The sequence below is a fragment of the Myotis myotis genome, unplaced genomic scaffold, assembly GCF_014108235.1.
Source record: "Myotis myotis isolate mMyoMyo1 unplaced genomic scaffold, mMyoMyo1.p scaffold_m19_p_1, whole genome shotgun sequence".
Classification (NCBI taxonomy): Eukaryota; Metazoa; Chordata; class Mammalia; order Chiroptera; family Vespertilionidae; genus Myotis; species Myotis myotis.
The window spans coordinates 69,781,485-69,801,657 of record NW_023416313.1 but is presented as its reverse complement, the minus strand read 5'-3'; the positions used below and the strand labels follow the sequence as shown (position 1 = coordinate 69,801,657).

At 35.1% G+C, this 20,173-nt stretch overlaps 1 protein-coding gene, 1 long non-coding RNA gene and 1 other non-coding gene across 5 annotated transcripts in view; 2 read left to right on the top strand and 1 right to left on the bottom strand.

The window, feature by feature from the left end:
* Positions 1–20,173, top strand: part of EMCN (endomucin) — a 101,468-nt gene that overhangs the window by 46,115 nt on the left and 35,180 nt on the right. For all 3 annotated transcript variants that reach the window (XM_036340736.1, XM_036340718.1, XM_036340727.1), the window contains exons 3-4: positions 1,285–1,362; positions 11,620–11,724. In XM_036340736.1, coding sequence (XP_036196629.1) covers positions 1,285–1,362; positions 11,620–11,724 — 183 coding nt within the window. The remainder of the gene's footprint in view (positions 1–1,284; positions 1,363–11,619; positions 11,725–20,173) is intronic.
* LOC118671842 lies at positions 16,626–20,002 on the bottom strand. Its single transcript, XR_004972888.1, has 3 exons — positions 19,954–20,002; positions 18,874–19,022; positions 16,626–17,124 (listed from the first exon to the last, which is right to left on the bottom strand). It is a non-coding gene; the product is annotated as an uncharacterized LOC118671842 (long non-coding RNA).
* Positions 18,866–19,025, top strand: LOC118662458. Its single transcript, XR_004969774.1, has one exon. It is a non-coding gene; the product is annotated as a U1 spliceosomal RNA (small nuclear RNA).

The window sequence follows — 20,173 nt, the reverse complement described above, 5'->3', positions numbered from 1 at the left end:
ATAACCACATATGGGTTTTAAAAGAAACCTTTTAGAAAGTCTTACGTACCTCGGTGCACTCCACATTTTAATTCACAAATGCTGCCTATTACAGGCAGTGTCCATTGCTGTAATAACCTATTTCCCTTAATTAGCAGTGAGGACAGAGGAGTGAGCAGTAGACAAAAATCTCCACCATCTTAGAGCTGTTTGTCCTCAGTAGTTCTCCAAAGGTCTTATCTTCTTCTTGTGGTTTCTAAGTATCTTTAAAAAATTTTATTTTGTTTTATTTTATTTTTCCCATCACCATTTATCCCCTTATGCCCTCTTCCACCTCAACCCAAATTATATAGCACCCAAAATTATGTAGCTCCAGCCAGCTTACCCTTGAAAGCCTTCTCTGGAGTAGGGTTTTAAAGCATTAGATAAACTTTTCAGAGGCACAGTTCTTTCTCCCAATACAGCATATATATATGAACCAAGTTTTATATATGTCCCATAGTAAAAATGGGACCTGGTCCCTAATCACAAAGGGATGTTCTAATGTGTTTTACAAAAGAAGGAAATGCTGATTATTTTGGATATCTAATGGGTTAGTCATGCTCACTAAAAGCAGAGCTTGTCCCTTTGTTGGCCGCCTGTCCTGTATGAGTGCCACCTTATCTGCAACGACATTTACTACATGCAGGTTATATGCCAGGGATTACTCTTGATACCACTCAGATTAAAAAGATGACCGAGAATCAGATGTTGCCCTTCAGAGTGTAAGAGTGGGCCTTGTACTGAGTGGGCATTCAATGAATGTTTCATAAATGAACAAATTAATTAACTATAGGAGTCTGCAAGTTTCTAAGTTATGTTTATTTGGAAGTCTGAATGTCATAGGCAAATTAACAAAATAACATGTGATTCTGAGAAAAATAAAGACATGTTATTCCTAGATGCTATTGACCAGGTCATTGCATCTCCCTTGGGAAAAATAAAATGATTTCAAATCATTTGCTTTCACAATAATATTTTTGTACATTTAAAGATCCCCAAGTAGCAAACTATAGTAAAAATTTGTTTTGTTGGTCTTTCACACAAAAAAAAATGTGTGTGTGAACACACATATGTGTGTATGTGAGTGGGGTAGCTTGGACAAAAGGTGCTGGAAAATGAACAAATTAAAGATAGGCAAAGGCTTACCCAGTACCTTAGAGAGGGATTACAGTCCACCTCCAGATTTGACTGATTTTTATTTATTCCTTGGTAGGTGAGATGAAATTGTGATTAATAATAATGTCATCTATCTTATCAAACTAGGAACAACCAACAAGGAATCCTTACAAACACCTCTGCTGCCAACACTTCCTTCATTAATCACGACAGTTAAAGGTGAAGGTGAGTAATAATATTTTTATTTTCTCTATATAATTTGTATACCATCATATCATAAACCATACTGCATACCCTTTTAAAGTACACAGTTCAATGGTTTTTTAGTATATTTATGAGTAATTTAGTATATTTATTACCTGATTACAGAATATTTTCATCACCCCAAGAAAAAACCCTGTATCTGTTACTAATCACTCTCTATTCCCATTTTCTCCTAGCCCAGCCGTGGGCAAACTACGGCCCGCAGGCCCGATCGGCCATTTGAAATGAATAAAACTATTGAAAAAAAAGACCGCACCCTTTTATGTAATGATGTTTACTTTGAATTTATATTAGTTCATACAAACACTCCATCCATGCTTTTGTTCCGGCCCTCCGGTCCAGTTTAAGAACCCATTGTGGCCCTCAAGTCAAAAAGTTTGCCCACCCCTGCCCTAGCCCCTGGCAACCACTAACCCACATTGTGTCTCTGGAGATTTGCCTATTCTAGAAATTCCATATAAGTATAATCATATGACCTATGACTTTTTGTGTCTGAATTCTTTCACTTAGGATAATGCTCTGAGGTTTAGCTATGCTGTAGTATGTTTCTATAGCTCATTCTTTCCAATGACTGAATAATATTTCATTAGATGGATCACTATATTTGTTGAACTATTTATTAGTTGATGGAAATTTGAACTGTTTCTACATTTTGGCTATTATAAATAATGCTGCTAAGAACACACATGTACAAGTTTTTGTGTGAGCACATGTTTTCATTTCTCTTGGGTTATATACCTTGAAGGACTATGTCACACGGTAATTCTATGTTTAACTCTTTGAAGAACTGATTTCTAAAACACCTGTACTATATTACATTCCCACCAGAAATGATGAGGATATGAATTTTCCATTTTCTAACCAATACTCTATATTTTCATCATAGTCATTCCAGAGGGTGTTAAGTGATATCTCATTGTCGTTTTGATTTATGTTTTCCTAATGACTAATGACATTGAGCATCTTTTCATGTACCAGTTGGCCATTGTGTATCTTCTTAGGAGAAATGTCTATTTAAGTCCTTGCCCATTTTTTAATGGAGCTATATGAGTTTTTACTGTTTAGTTGTAAGAATGTTTTATATATTTTGAACTAGATCATTAGTGAGTAGATAATTTGCAAATACTTTCTCCCATTCTGAGGGTTGTCTTTGCGTTTTCTTGAGCTGTCCTTTGAAGGACTAAAATCTCTAATTTTGATGAAGTTAAATGTAGCTATATTTTCTTTTGTCATGTAGAGGAAGCAAAACTTTGCCCATCATAGGTTTTTAGCTGGGACCTTTAACAGCAAGACATACAAACAAAAGAAAAATAGTTTATTAGCACATGCAGTGCACATCATGTGAGAAACCTAAAACAGAGAGTATCTCAAAACAGTGACTTAGAATTCAGCTTATATACCATCTTCAACAACAACAACAACAAAACAATGCATTTGTTAAAAAAAGAAGTGACAGGACAAAGGAAGAAGTAAGCCTCCCAAGGGTAGCAAACTGAGGGAAGATTAATTGATTAATATATGAAAGGAAACTAATGGGCGAAGTTTTGTTTGCAAATTCCTCTTGCCTGATAAAAGTCTGTCTCTAGTAAAAAGGAATTTATATCCTGCCTTTAGGCAAAAAAGGGGAAGCTTTTTTTTGCATTTGCTGCTTCTTAATTGCCTTCAGCTTTAAATTTTTATGTCAAAGAGACATATTTTGGGGTGACATTCTAGTTTTTTAGTCACTGTGCAGTAGGACCAAATGTAAGAAACCATTGCTCAACTCAAGTCACAAGATTTACACCAATGTATTCTTCTAAGGATATTATAGTTTTAGCTCTTACATTTAAGGCTGATTTTGTATATGGTATAGGGTAGACATCTGGCTTCCTTCTTTGGCATGTGATTATTCAGTAGTCCTAACATCATCTATTGAAAAGACAATTCTTTCTTGATTTGAATCGTCTTGGAACTCTTGGTGAAAATCAATTGGCGATAAGTGCATGTGTGTTTTTCTGGACTCTCAAATCTACTCCACTTATCTATATGTCTACCCTTATCCAGAATCATCACTGTAGATTACTATAGCTTTGCATTAACTTTTGAAATCAGGAAATGTGAGTGCTCCAACATTTTTCTTCTTTTTCAAGATTACTTTGACTATTTTTTAGTCGTTTGAATTTTCATATAAATTTTAGGATAAATTTGTCAATTTCTGCAAGAAGTCAGTTGAGATTGTGATAAGGATTGCATTGACTCTGTTTGGAAAAAGTCAGTTTGGGAAGTATTACCATTTTAACAGTTTTAATTCTTCCAATCCATGAATGTGAGATGACTTTCCATTTATTTAGGTCTTTTTGTTTCTTTTGATAATGTTTATAGTTTTCAGTGTAGAAGATTGTTCTTGTTCAATTTATTCCTAATGTTTTATTCATTGTGATGCTATTAGAAATGGAATGATTTTTAAAATTTTATTGTTCAATGCTACTATATAGAAATAAAATTTATTTTCAAATGTTAATATTGTATCCTTCCCCCTGATTGAGCTAATTTATTGGTTCTAATGTGTGTGTGTGTGTTCCTTAGGATTTGCTATATCCAAAATTCATCTGCAAATAGAGATATTTTACTTCTTGACCCAGTGATTCCATTTATTTTCTACTCTGAATGCCTTTTATTTTATTTTCTTGCTCATGTGCCCTGGCTAGAACCTTCAATACAACATTGAATTGAAGTGGTGAGAGGGGATATTAAGAAAGTCCTCTTTTATTACTAGTACTAGTGGCCTGGTGCATGAAATTCGTGTGTGTGGGGGGGTGCCTCAGCCCAACCTGCACCCTCTCTAATCTAGGTTCCCTCAGGGGATGTCTGACTGTTGGTTTAGGCCTGATCCCACTGGCAGTCGGACATCCCTCTCACAATCCGGGACCTCTGGCTCCTAACTGCTCACCTACCTGCCTGCCTGATCACCCCTAACTGCCTCTGCCTGCCAGCCTGCTTGCTCCCAACTGCCCCCTCACTGGCCTGCTCGCCCCCACCTGCCCCCCGACTGCTGGCCTGCTCATCCCCAACTGCCCCCCACTGCTGACCTGTTCTCCCCAACTGCCCTCCCCAGCTGGCCTCATGGCCCCTAACTGTCCTCCCAGGCCGGCCTTCTCACCCCCAACTGTCCCCCCTGCTGGCCTGCTTGCCCCCAACTGCCCCCCACCAGTCTGATCACCCCCAACTTCCCTCCCCTCCTGACCTGATCACCCCTAACCCCCTCTGCCTCGGCCCCGCCACTATGGCTTTGTCTGGAAGGACATCTGGAAGGTCTCTCAGTCTAATTAGCATATTATCCTTTTATTAGTAGAGATGTTGAGTGTTTTTATCATGCAAGGGTGTTGCATTTTATCATGTGCATTTTCTTACTATACTGAGATTATTATATGGTTTTTATCTCTCATTTTATTAATATGTCATATGACATTGATTTCTGTATGCTCAACAAGCTTACATTTCGGGTTAAATCCCACTTGGTTATTACATATTATGCTTTTTGTATGTTGCTGGATATGATTTGTATTACTTTGCAAAGAATTTTTGTGTCTACACTTATAAGATACAGATTAATAGTTTTCTTGTGACGTTTTTGGGATGAGGTTAGTTCTAACCTCAGTAAATGAATTAGGAAGTGTTCCCTTCTCTACCAATTTTTGGAAGAGTTTATAAAGAATTATTCTTTAAACATACATCAGAATTTACCATAAAGCTGTCTGGCCCAGGCTTTTCTTTGTGGAAAATTTTGAATTAGTATCTCAGCCTCTTTATAGAGTTTGTTATAAGTCTATTCAGATTTTTTCTTGACTCAGATTGCTAGTTGGTGATTTACTAAGAAGTTGTCCCTTTCCTCTAGGTTATCTAATTTATTGGCACACAATGGTTCATAGCATTGCCTTATAACCCTTCTTATTTCTATTAAGTTGGTAGTAATATCCTCTATTTCATTCATTATTTTAGTAATATGAGTCCTCTTTTTGTCAGGCTAACCAGGTTTATCAATTTTGTTGATCTTTAAAAAAAAACAACTTTTTATTTTATTGATTTCTCTATTTCTTTCCTCTCTAATCTTTAGTATGTGTTTTTTCTTTTCTCCCATTAGTTTGCTTGTCTATTTCTAAATTCTTAATTTCACAGGTTAGGTTAGGTTATTGATTTAAGATCATATTTCTTTTTAAATATAGGTGTTTTTACCAATATATTTCCTTCTCAGATTTCTGCTACATCCCATTAATTTTCATATATTATGTTTTCATGTTCATTCATCTCAAAGTATATTCTAAAATTCCTTGTAATTTAATCCTTGACACATTGGTTATTTAGGATTATATTGTTTCATATCTACATATTTATTAATTCCTCCCCCACTATGTTTTAAAAATTATTTTTCTTCTGTGTATTTACTACCTATCAGAGGTTTTCCCCTTCAAGCATCTAATTTTAAAATTAAATTTTAAAAATAAATAGTATAGAGATTATTCTAAAAAATAGTATGGATCTTTGTCTCATCCAGCAGAACATAGTAAGCACTGACTCACAAGTGCATTGCACTTTTTTAAGGTACTATTTTTAAATAGTGCATTTGCTTCTCATCTTGAGAAATGTATTATCATTTTTAGATTGTTTTAACAATTTTATTTAAAATATTATTATTTAAAGATAACTGAGTTTCAGAAAGGCTAAATGACTTAATTTTTTAAAAAACACAAATTTTATAATAATAATTTTGAATTTCAAAATTGGTCTTTTAACTTCAAATTTTTCTATTTAACAAATTCATTATCAACTCTTTCTTAATGAATTTATAGTATTTTAACTTCAATTTATCACTTGGCTGTTAAGTAGTGACACCTTCAGGTATCAATAAGGCTCACAGAGCATTTTTTTTCTCCCTCCACAATGTGGTCACCAAATTCTGTAATTGTTTTATGTGTGGATATGTGTGTGTTTTTTTCCTGTTTTTGGTACATGTTCTTGTTTTTTCCCTACTTTCCAGCCATCCCACTGGTGAGATTGCCAGCCTGCTGTGAATGGTTATTTCTTTTAATTACTCCTTTAACTGAGAGCAACTGAACACACATAACACCAAGAACAACAACTTGAATTGTGTTTACAAAAGACTACATAAGTCCAGGTATAAAGTCATGCCCTTGAGGATAGTGTAAGAACATTATGTGCAGATAAACTTTGCAGCAACAATAGATCTTGTTGTTTCTGTCTACTCTGATGTTCTTCATCTTGCTTTCAGTGTGGATAGGCAAGGTTACCATTTTGGAGTCTCACTATTGAATAAGGCTACTGTTGTCTAACTTTTATTTTTTAACTGGCAGAAACATATTTACAGAAAGTCTTATTGGTACATAAATAATGCCAATATATCAAACAGTAAAAGTTGAGTTGCTCAATTTGACACAATGTTGTGTGTGGTGTATGTATATGGGCAGTGTGGACCTCTACCCACTCCTCTCTCTTACCACTAAAGATAGGGGGTCCATGAGGCTTCCCCACTGAACTCTTAGGTCTACAGCAGTACAGTTAAAAATTACTGAAATAAGATAGTATGTTTATTTAAATTCTATTTATAGTTTTTATAATGTATACTATATAAGCAGGGAACAAGCAAAGCAACCCTTTTCACCCACCACCTGACCTGAGCGTATACCGTTGTGTAATTGCTGTAAACCACAGTTTTCAAAAGGGCAACTCAAATGTTCCAGAAGCTTTTAAAGCCCCATAAGCATCATTGCTAATTAATCACTGTCACGTAAAACCTTGCAGAAAAAGATGACAACTAGATAAGAGAAAATAAAGGTGAAGCCCCTAGAAATATTTTCTCTAATTCCAAGAAACACTGTTAAAATAGATTTTAAGGAAGTGGTAAGTCAACATCTACTTGATAGTGAGGTCTCTAAGGAAGAGCAGAGGGATTGAAAAAGAATCCCAAATTACTACATTCCTCTGAAGTCACCGAACTACACCAACCCATCTGATTTCTGGGATACATTAGCAAAGAGCATCTCTAAGTACAGTATAAGTTTATTCCTGGCCTGGGATCAGTCCCAAGTTCCTATATAAACTTACCTTAGTAAAGTGGGTTAGGTGATGGATAGATCTGGAGACACCTAAACCCCTTTCGTCAGTGCCTAAATGGCAGAGGGCTCTTCGGTGGTCTGCTCTGACTCACTGTCCTTGGGCTTATACACAGTGTCTAATTGGTCTTGCAAGAGGGAGGACAGTGATGAATATACAATTCCAAAGGGCCATTAACACCTACCTTAACCCACCATCTAAATAATATGAAAAAGAAAAAGAAATATAAAATTCACTTTTAAATAAAACTCTCTCCGCTTCTTGCCTTCTGCTGAAAGCTGTAGTTTCACTTTACCTATATTTGTCTACCATCACCATTTTGTTTTCTTCAAAATCTTTGAAACTTTCTTTTAGATTGGTTTCTTAGGACTGAAGGACTGAAGGAGATGCAGTCTTAAGTTCCTGAATTGTTCAGGTGTTTGGCCTACACTCCTATAATTAATTTTTTTTTTTTTTTACTTTTTTATCTTGGGCTTGGAATTTAAACTTATTTACAGTCTGGGGTATTGGTTTTCACTTCAAGGGAGGAGATCAAGAGAATCTGAGGAAACCTTAAAAAACTGCTTTTCCATATGTTTAGCACTGTTTTTATATCACCCTAGGACCAGTGGTTCTCAACCTTCTGGCCCTTTAAATACAGTTCTTCATGTTGTGACCCAACCATAAAATTATTTTCGTTGCTACTTCATAATGTAATGTTGTTACTGTTATGAATCGTAATGTAAATATCTGATATGCAGGATGGTCTTAGGCGACTCCTGGGAAAGGGTCCTTCGACCCCCAAAGGGTTCGCAACCCACATGTTGAGAACCGCTGCCCTAGGACCATTGGCATAAGCATTTATGCTCCTCACAATATTTCTACGAGAGGCTCTTTAATATTACTCCAGATGTCATTTAAACAAATCAGGACATTAATTTAGTTAATTTATCCCAAGGTATGCATGTCGTCATGGGGACAACATTTCTATGGAATATTAGTACATCAAGTGATCCCTGAGAGTTAAGGTTCTTGGAAAATTACTTTAGAAAATACTACCCCCTAGATGAGTGTGCGGGGGAGGGGAGGGAGGTTGGGGGTTAATGGGGGAAATGAGGACACATTTGTAATACCTTAACTAATAAAAAAAAAAAAGAAAGAAAATACTACCCCCTAGAGTTTTACAATGCACAATAACATTTTTTAAAAATCTTCGTAATACTAACATAAAGACATTCACTTGATTTTAAAAATCTATGCAGCTTCAAATAATTTGATTTTTAAAAAAATCTTTGTTGTTGTTATTAGTCCTCACCTGAGGATATTTTTCTATTGATTTTTAGAGAGAGTGGAAGGAGAAGGAGAGAGAGAGAGAGAGAGAGAGAGAGAGAGAGAGAGAGAGAGAGAAAGAGAGAGAGAAATATCAATTGGTTGCCTCCAACATGTGCCCAACCAGGGCCAGATTGAGCCTGCAACCCAGGTATATGCCCTTGATTAGAATCAAACCCAAGATTCTTCAGTCCTTGGACCGAAACTTTATTCACCGAGCCAAACTGGTCAGGGCTAAAAAATATCTTTTTAAAAAATATATAACCAAATAACATACCATACTAGTATTATCACACCTTAAATTTCTAATATAATTAATGTTCACACTTATTGCTTGCTCCCCAACATTTAATTTCCCAAAATATACAAGATGAATTCCATATTAATATTTTCAAGACAATTATAAAACAGCCTCTATTTCTCAGCTCAGTCAAGCCACTTAAGGGTATGGTTGAATTCAAGGTCTTTTCTCTGTATTTACACTCTAGTATTGGTGTGTATCTCTCAAAGTATCTCTTGTGTTAAATTTTCCTTATTATAATTTAAATATGGATTAAAAATTACTTATATTTGTCTTTCGTGCATTTCACCTAAAACAAAGCTCTAAGAATTAAAAAATCATGAACTTAAAAAAAACAGACCCTAAAATTAAGGCCAATATTTTCTCAATATTGCAATATAAATTAATATTTCTCTACTAAAATAAGGTTCATCAAACCTAATACATATATTACTAGCTAGACATAGTGCTATTTGGACCTGTAGACCAAAGCAGATATTTAGGGGTATTTGAGGGGAAATGGCCAGACAGAAAACTGGAAAAGAGCAAACCATGTAAGTTTAGAGAACAGCTTTAAGTTTGGTTTTCTTTTTAATCTGAGGAGGCAGTCACTTTCGGGCAGGAGTCCAGAATCTACTATATGTGAACCCAAAATGCAATTAGGACGATTTTTTTTCAACAAAATATTAATATAAGACAATTGTTCTCATATATTAATAAATTTCAGTCATCCAGTTTTTTTTTCTCTCCTGAGACTAGGATTTGAAACATTTCAGTATACTAGTAAAATTCGAGAATTTACAACTTTGGCGCATCAGTCATGCATCTTTTATTCTAGCCATTTTAAGTCCACCATGGATATTTAAAAATATTTTGATTGCCTTCAAATCATTTAAGATTCCTTCCATTGTCTAATTGGAGTAATTGACAACCTGCACTGAATGTAAACTCTAGTTCTACTCTCATTTGAGAAATATATTCCACATTAATAATAGTAGCTCTCTAAGCAAAATCAATGGTGTTGCATTGCAGCTATTCCATTATTCTACTCTTTTGTTTGTATTTTTCTAGCCTGGCCACTCCCCACATCTTTCTTAACTGTATATTCTCTTTCTGTCACCAAGATTGTTGAGTCTGCTTTATACTATGACATTCTTTAGGCCCTCAGGATAGCTTTTCATGTTTTCTAATTTTTACCTCAACAGAAGAATTCTTCTCCAAAGATTGTTGAAGAGAATCTCCTGTTCTGATATTTTGCGAACATTTTGGTTTTTTTGGAATTGTAGTGAGAAGCAAAATTTTACCCCCCACATGTACCTCCAACCTCAAGTATTGAGTTTCTGCACCTTGGGTGACCTTCCCATTTCCATGCTGTCACAAACATCAGGTTCTGCCCTCTTGCTACAATAAGACCTTTCTTTACTCCCTCAAATATCTCAGATGCCTCTGACGTTTATGCCCATTTCCACTTATTCTTTCTCACATGCACTGCGAATGCTGCAGCTTATGTTTGAATTTATTTCAATTTGTTTGCATGCCAATTCCTGAATGATTTTTGTCTGAAGACCTGTTTACCCACTGTCTATGCGATCATCTTGAAAACTATTAATTTCTCTAGCATAAATCTCTCAACTGCATTAAGAATTGGCATTACATGATAGACACCTCTTGCTATAGAATGGGAAACTGACAGACACTTCTGGAAGGTACCAGCAATTCTAGGTTTCAGCCCACTTTGTTATAGAAATCTATTATATTGCTTCCTCCCCATCTCCGGCCAACATCCTATCTAGCCAACATTAAGTAGGCACTAACCAGCATGCCAGCCTTTTCTTTACTAACCCAATGTTCCCATACTAGTCTCTGAGAAGACTGAAGGGCATCAATCATTTTGTTTTTATAATATTTATGCAAATACAGATTGTTTCAATGTCATTTTTGGAAACCCGGCTTATCTTTGCTATTAATCTTCTTGTTAAAAAAAATAAAGTATAATTACAAGTTTGTTCTCTTTTGTTTCCTGTTATCCCTCTCCTCCTGGCTACTTCACCTACCTGAAAATTGTTTCCCAGACAGAATGGGAACCATGGGAGCATCTTCAACTATTACCACTTCCTTACTGGAAGTGGGTAGCTGAGTGATTAACCTTTGCATCAGGAAAACTTGGATTCAGATTCTGGCTCTCCCCTGCCCTGACTTATGTGACTGTGGGAACATTATTTAACTTTTCTGAGTCTTATATATAAAATTATTATCATAATTATAAATTCATAGGATTACTGTTATAATTAAATGAGACAACCAATTGGAAACATATAGGAGAGTCTAAAGTGCCTCTTAGTTTCTTTAATGTAATTAACTAGATCGCCAAAAGGTAGACATCAAAATGCTGAATTTCTGAATCTCGATCAGATTTAGTAACTAATCTTTGGGTTGTAACTGGGTGTTAATATGAATATTAAAGATACTATTTGGTGATTGGTTATACCTCTGATGGCTGTTGATTCTTTTTACATGATTAGAAGCCACAACCAACGGTGTGACAAAGAAAGAGTTGATGACCAAAAGTGCAACAGTGACAGATCTTCCAAATGATGTTTCAACATCACAAAGTTCCCAAAAGAAGAGTAAGTATAAGCATGTGTGCTGAAACGTTAACCTAGTGTGTTAAATAGAATTATATTTGGAATGTTTTCTAGACCTCTGCTACCAAAGAACCATGCCCCACCCATATTTCCTCCTAGTCTCTACCAAATAAGAGAATCATTTGGCAACTTTGCTTTGTACAGTGACACTCTAGCTCCCCATAGCCACAAATGGTCAGATGCCAATGAAGATCAATTCAGTGGTGGGCAGTCACCTGTGATATCATCTGGCACAAAAATGTGAGCCTGGCCAACAAATTAGACAGTTTGATAAAAATAGGAAAATTCTTAGAAAACAAATTTCTGAAACTGACTAGATAGGAAGTCTGAAATGACTGAAAACAATGATAAATATTGCATTAGAAATTTAAAATGGTTCCATGAAGAAAGCTCAATACAGGGCGGCTTCACTTGCTAATTCTGTAAAATATTTTGAAAAGAAATGATAATTACTTTCAAATTCTTTCAAGAAGTAGAAGAGGGAACAGCACATAAGTAATTATCTGAGGAGAGTGTTATCCTAATACCAAAGCTAGAAAAGAATAAAAAGAAAAAGCAAGCCAAGTAAACTACAGACCAAATCCCTCATAAATATAGATACAAATATCCTACTAAAATATGAACAAACCAAATTTAATAACATATAAAAAGATAAAAATATGAACAAGTAGGATTTATCCAGGAATGCAAGATTGGTTTAGCACATTAAAAACAGGTAATGTAATACACTATAATAATAGAATCAGTAGATAAAGAAAAATATTTGACAAAATTAAACACACACTAATAATGAAAACTCTCCATAAACTAGAAATAAAATGATACTTCTTCAAAATGATAAAGGACATAAATGAAAAACATACAGCAAACAATATACGTAATAGTGAAAAACAATGTCTTTCTCTTAAGATCTGGGACATAACAAAGATGGCTATTCTCTTCACTTCTGTTCAAAATTATAACCAAAGATTCTAGATAGTACAATAAGGTAGTAGATAGATAGATAGATAGATAGACAGACAGATAGATCCATTCATACAGATTTGAAAGAAGAAAACAAAACAGTTTTTCTTAGCAGACTACATCATTATCTATGTAGAAAATCCATAGGGTCCACAAAAATTACACAAATTAGTAAAAAATATTTTATATCACAGGATATAAGATATATATTAGCAATGATGACTCAAAAATAAAATTAAGGAAATAATGTCATTTACAATTGCATGAGAAACAATGAAGATATATAGGAATAAATTTAACAATATAAGTGAAAGATTTGTACACTGAACTATAAAACATTTCTGTGAGAAATTAAATATATAATTAAATAGAGAGACGTTACATTAGAAGACTCAATATTTTAAGGTAGCAGTTCTCCCCAATTTTATAATTAATTAACATATTCAATAAAATCCCTGTGAAAATCACTGCAAATATGGGGGCGGGGGTTTATTTTTGTTTTGTTGTTTGCTTTTTTATAAATTGATATGCTGATTCTAAAATATATAGAGAAATGAAAAAGACCTAGAATAAACAAAATACTTTAAAAAAACAAAAAACAAAGTTGGAAGTCTTACACAAGCCAATTACAAAACTTACTCTAAAGCAATAGTAATCAAGATAGAATGTTATTGAGGTAATGAATGTTAATAGTAGCATTATTCATAATAGTCACACTGGAAATAATCTAAATATCCATTGACTGATTAAATGGACTATTCTATTGGATTTTCCATTTGGAGTGGATTTGGAATGTTCTAAAACATGGGATATCCATATAATGGAATAATATTCAGCAATTTAGAAAAGCAAAATACTAATGCATGTTATAACACAATGAACCTCAAAAACATTAGGCTCAGTGATAGAACCCTTTCCAAAAACATTATATATCGTGTAGTTCCATTATAAAATATCCAGAATGAATATTTTTATAGGGGAGAAGAGCAGACAAGTGGTTGCCTAAAGCTGAAGGTGGAACTGGGGATTGAGTGCTAAAAATCTCAAGTGAGTTTCTTGTGTTAACGAAAATGTTCTAAAACTAGATTATAGTGATAGTTGCACAACTTTATAAATTTACTAAAAAGTATTGAGTTGCACACTTAAAATTAGTTAATTTAGTTTTAAATTTCTTTATAAAGCTCTGTTTAAAAGCTAAAGAGAAGAAAATGTTGGCTTAGTCCAATCAAATTTCCTTTCTGTGTCATGTGAACTAGAAAACCCAAAGAAATGAACAAACAAACAAAAATATGGTTATCTGTGGGAACTAAAGCAGCAAGGTTTTAGTAGAGTGAGTGGAGACAGCCATGGTGATTTCTAGGCATCCCTATGACATAATAAAAAATACTATGAATAAGTAGGGTTGATAGAGCAGAATGGAGATAGTACATGGGGAGATGGAGAAACCTCATGAGCAAGATTAAGTTGTTCATGAGAGACAGAGAGAGTAGCAGGACCTGGAACTCCCCTGATTTCTGACAGATTTCCATTTCTAGTCTACAAATATATTCATAACTAGCACTTCTCATACCCTGTCCTCCATGATATGAAGGAATCTGTACTTTTATTGAAAGTATCCTGACTAGAGAAGCTAGTAATCGGCCCTAACAGCATTACCAGATGCCATTCATTTTAAATAATGTATATATATTTGTACATGTCCATTGTCTTTAACAAAAAGCAGTTTCTAAGTCTTTTCTTGGGAGGTGTCTTAGGTGGAAGGAGATGGCAAGTGGAAACTGTGCATATCCAAGGCCCACTCTTGTCTTGAAACACATCAGGAACATCTGTTTTTATTCCCCTTTTTATTATGATCATCTTAAGCACAACAGAAAGAAGGTTATCTATTAAGATGCTAATTTCACACAGTAATTGTGAACTAATAATTTTATTTCATGAGACAGTAACCACAAAGAAGGATTTGAAGAGTAGGGTCATTTCTACTTCACATGAAGAACATTTTTTAGGTTAATATTTGGCTGCTTATAAGTATAACCTATCTTGTAGGCAACATATGTATGAAAAGTACCTTTACCAAATCCAAACCTCATAAACCTCATCTCATAATATGATTGCCCCAAATACAAACAAAAATAAAAGTGAACATGCATCTGCTGCAAAATGTGTAACATTTGAGGATTACACTCAATTACTTCGCATGTTGCACTGATACATTCAGTGACTGATGAGGACACTGTCGTTCAGGTCCATAGTTTATTCAAATTAGCACTTATACAGAAGTGAGTGGCCAACCCCATGAGTCATTTAAAACTGCTAAATTTACTTTGATTCATGCAGTACAATGCCCTCTGCATCTCAGTTCTAGGGACTACTGTATTCATTTGGCTTCTAAACACAGTTAGAAGTGACCAAGTAGTGTAAAAAAATACACCCACAAAGCCATTTCTTGAAAAATGAAACACCATGGAAAGCAAGATAATAAAATAAGGGTATTTACTGCTGCCCTTTGCATTTGTCATTTGAGTAACAAGTTCTGTACTAAGTCCTTTGGAAATTTTGTAATAAAAAATCATTCCTCCCCAGATTGTTCACATTCCTCAAGGTGCTTCCTACTTAGTTAGCATGGACTCCACTGGATAATAGTGAGTTTATACACATTTCCATTTGTGCATTATGAAACCAGGAGCTTGCCCAGATTCCTAGTTAGCACCCTTTCCATTTCCACCCCTCACATACATAAACGTTCAGAAATAGTGGAGCTAGCACAGAGAGGCAGAAAGAGAACAAAACAGTCTATTGGTGGGGAAATTTGAACAGATCAAAACTAGTTTTCCTCTTAAACATATGGGCAATGAGTCCTTGAATGGTGACTATCAAATAAAGGCACTGTGGGTACCTTATCTCAGGTGCAGGCTTGATTTGGAGTAATGAAGAGTTAGTGAGGTTTGCTGCTTTACTCCCCAGAAAGATAGAATGTAGGTCAAAATGAAGTTTGTCCTGAAAACAATTCTAATTCTAATTTTTCTCATTCTTTTAAAGTCATCTCTCTCTCTCTCTCTCTCTCTCTCTCTCTCTCTCTCTCTCTCTCTCTCTCTCCCTCTCTCTCTCTCTCCTCTCCCTCCTTGCTTCTCATCACTTTGAATATCTCATGCCAATCTCTTTTGACTGAAATGTTTCTATTGAGAAACCCAGACAACAAAAAGCTAAAGGAGTGAATTACCACCAAACCAGTATTACAAGAACTGTTAAAAGTCAGAGAAAGACAAATACCATACTACAGTATTTCACTTATATGTGGAATCTAATGAACAAAATAAACTAACAAAAAAGTTGTGTGCATTTCTCTTATTTTACTCTTTTATTCTGTCTATAGAATATACATTCCTAGAATCCTAGAATTTTTGATAAATAAATCCTCATTAATTCAGTGCTCTGACATTATAATGATGTGGTGGCCCTTTGAATTAATTCATTTATTTATTCCCTGAAGATCCTTTGGAGGGCATCTGTGTGCCATGCCTTGTAGCTTCTGGGGGTGGCCAGCAATCCTCTGTATTCCTTAGTTTGTAAATGCATGGCTTTAATCTCTGCCTCTTTCTTCACACGGACTTCTTCTCTGTCTTTGTCTTTTCTTATAAATACACTAGAGGCCCAGTGCACAGATTTGTGCACCAGTGGGGTCCCTCAGCCTGATTTGTGGGGATTGGGCTGAAACAAGTCCGGTGCACGGATTCATCCAGGGCGTGTCTGGCCCATCTCACCCGGTCCGATCGGGGCCGATTTGGGCCATCTTGCCCAGTCCTGACCAGGGCTGATTGGGGCCGGCATGGGAGGGACCTTGGGAGGGCTCCAGGGCATGTCCAGCCCGGACCACAGCAGCAAGCTAACCTACTGGTCAAACGTCTGCCCCCTAGTGGTCAGTATGCATCATAGCGACTGGTTGAACAGTCGAACAAACGTCTGACACTTAGCATATCCTTATTATATAGGATGTGTCATTGGATTTAGGGCCCAACCTAATCTAGAAAGATCACTACTGCAAAGACTCTTTTTTTCTAATAAGGTCACATTTGCAAGTTTCAGATGCACATATCTTTCCAGGGAGGGAAGGGGTGTCACTATTTAACCCACTCCAGACCAGATCCTGAATTTATCCTTACTACATGTAGATTTCAATACATTTGTCATTGTCTATATACAGGGCTACTTTGCTGGGCATTGAGGGGCAATTCAATGGAAATGTCAATCATAGGAGTCCCCACCTTCTGATATCTAAACTGTGGAAGGACTGGGTGTGAGACTCTGTCATAAAACTACAAATCTTCTCTTCCTGAGTTCCTTATTTCTTCTCATGGCTTGAACATATGGCATCCTCTTTGACTCTTCTTTTTTCCTTTCTTGTGCACATACTGATGATTTCTGAGGAAATAATAGAAAAGAGAAAGGAAGATGGAAGGAAGGAAGCAAAATAAATGCTTTACTCGCTGGAAAATGAGTCATTCAGGTTTCAATAATCAGATTTGAAAGCAGGCACAGTGCACACTGTAAGAGATTGACAGGGAAGAAGAGACTATTCTCCAAAGAGAATCTTCCTTTGGTAAATTCAGACTTGGCCAAGGAAAAAACGTGGAATAAGATTTTAGATAGAAGGCAAATTAAGATGGACAAAATGCCAATACATGACTATGTTAAGGCAAGTGTTTAGAGAGAAATTCTTGTAAGGATTTTTCCAAGCCAAACCTTCTGCTATCACAGTATATACAATATTACAGACTTGAAATCTGAAGGGGAAAATCTGGCTGTTGTTAAGTAGAAATGAATAACACTTATAAGTAATCAGTAGGTTATTAAGTAGGAGTTAATTGCATTTGTATATAATAAGTAGTTCCTCATATGTTTCCTTTTGCATAATTCTTATTTGAATATGGAGTTGATTTCTACACAAAAAGCATAGATAATTGTAGACATTTTAGATATATTCCTGGATGAACATGAGAATAGCCTGTTGTCTAAAAAATTACACAAAGTCCTGCAATTTTTAAGACAACATACCCTTTTCAAAATAAAAATTGTACATTCTAATCATGTCAAGAGGAACTTAGCTTATTGGTTATAAATAATGATTCTGAAGTAAGATTTCTTAGAGTCAAATAATAGCACAACCATTTGTTTACTTAACTTCTCTGTACCTCAGTTTTCTCATCCATAAAATATTTTATAATGATGTTATGCCCATCTCAGATTCTTGTGAAGATCAAAAGAGATAAAAACAGTGTATGGCAGGTAAACACAATAAATTATAGCTCCTATTAATAATAATCCTGCAAAAGCCCGGCATTGTTGTTGATGACACCAGTTTCACAAATAAAGAAGCAGGTTCAAAAGATTAAATAACTTGGCCAAGTTTAAATTAAGAAGATGAAATTCAAACCCTCTTTTTCTTGCCTCAAACCCCATAAACTTTATTATACTACACTTGTTCCCATTGCAGCTATTTTACATAAAGTAGCTAAAGGAAGTAGAAAACAACCAGCTTTTAATTGGATGTATCATATGCTTGACAAGTAGGTGTTCAATAACTGTAACACAAGAGGTTGGCTGAGTGGCTGTTGGCTGACAGACTATAAACCTATGTATGATTCTAACAAGGTTACTGCTCTCCCTGTTGCCCACTATGCCAGACTTAGTCTTGACTTATTCTTGACTAGTGTGTGTGTGTGTGTGTGTGTGTGTGTGTGTGTGTGTGTGTGTGTGTTTCCTTCCCCTCACATTTGTATGGTCCTCATTTGTTCTTCCCCTTGTTCTGTGTATAACTATATACAGCTCCCAACTTCTTATTCAAATTCTATACATTCATCAAGGGTCTCTACAAGATTTTACCTCAATATTTTCCACAGCTTAATGAGAGTTGCCAGATATGTGTACCATCTGCACTATTATTTATTTAGTACTTTCTTTAAATTGATGCAACTTTTCTTAAATTTGTTTGAAAAAGATACCGTTATCTTAAATGCAAAACCAGTTTCACTGGCACAGGCAGGAGCTATCAAATCACTATAATGTAAGCAAAATAAAATTAAATTCTAGCTAGATTTTGCCGCTTGCCAAAGGCTCTGAGTTTGAGGCTTGCTTGCCCTTGGTTACAAAAAAAATAAATCAAATACTTACCTATAGGGGAGATACCATGATCGTGAAGGTGGTTTCCCAAGGCCAGGCTTATCCACTGAACTCCAGATGTGCTGACCCCTATCATTTCCCCAGATGTGGAAATAAACTGTATCATTTGTGGTCGTGGGGGATTGTGCGCTCACTTTCTCCTGAAAAAGAACAAAAAAATCAAGGTAAACCCATGATAGGTATAAATGACATATTTGCATGAAACAAATTTTAAAACTTCTTCATTTAAATCATCAAATAAACTGAAAGAAAGCAAAAGTGGAATAACTTTATAATTGAGTGTTTCGATGTTGTTTAATGCCACTTTCCAGTACAGCTTATAAAATCTTTCATACAGTGCTATGCATCTCATCCTTTGGAAAACATTAATTTATCTGATCTCCCAGACCCATTATTTCTTTTGTGAACGACTTGATTTATTTATGCCACTTATTTGGGAAGTGTATCATAATGTTTTTTATATGCTACTTAGTTTATAAAATTTCTTGTAGACACATGCCAAAGGAATCCTCGAGATAACAAAGTCTTAGTCACAAGTCATGGTTCAGCCAAAGGAGAAATAATCTCACATACAATGACTTGATCCATGCCATGTATTGGAGAATGATAAAGAAAACTTGAATGGTTTATAGCAAATTATTTTAAGCAAATTATTTTAAATTCTTTATCAGTAAAGAATTATATTTGGGAATAACTATTTATTTTTTCTCCTGGACCTGTTAATGATGTTCTGCGTATAACTATATACAGCTCTGTATAGCTGGAAACACAATATCCTTTGTAAGAGAAGACTATTCAGCAAAGTTACTTGTTGTATTGTTGTTTAAGCTTTCTGTTTTAAAAGCTAATTATTTGAGTTAAAGTTTAGCTTTGTGTTAATGAGGATTAAAGTTTAACAGTTTAGAAGTCCATTTGCATTTCTTAAAACTTCAGTATCGTATTAGAAAATCAAATTCAACAAACAGATTTAATTTGCCAACAATCTTAAGCTGCTCATCTTTATTAAACACCTGAATTTGAGAATAGGTCAAAAGGGTGCACTAAACTCATTCGCTATTCAACTTGACTCACTTTCTCTGTAGATCAGATCTTGGCCCTTTCTCAACACACATGTGTATTCTGAAAAGTATAAATAAAAGACAGGAATAATTATAGTTATCTTCACTTTTGGTTAATCCCCATAACTTAGCCATGTTCACAGCATTCACCTCTATTATGCTTTTATATCCATAGAACTGACTTCAGATTTGAAAGTGGTATGCCTATGAAAACACAGTATTTCTTCAGAATA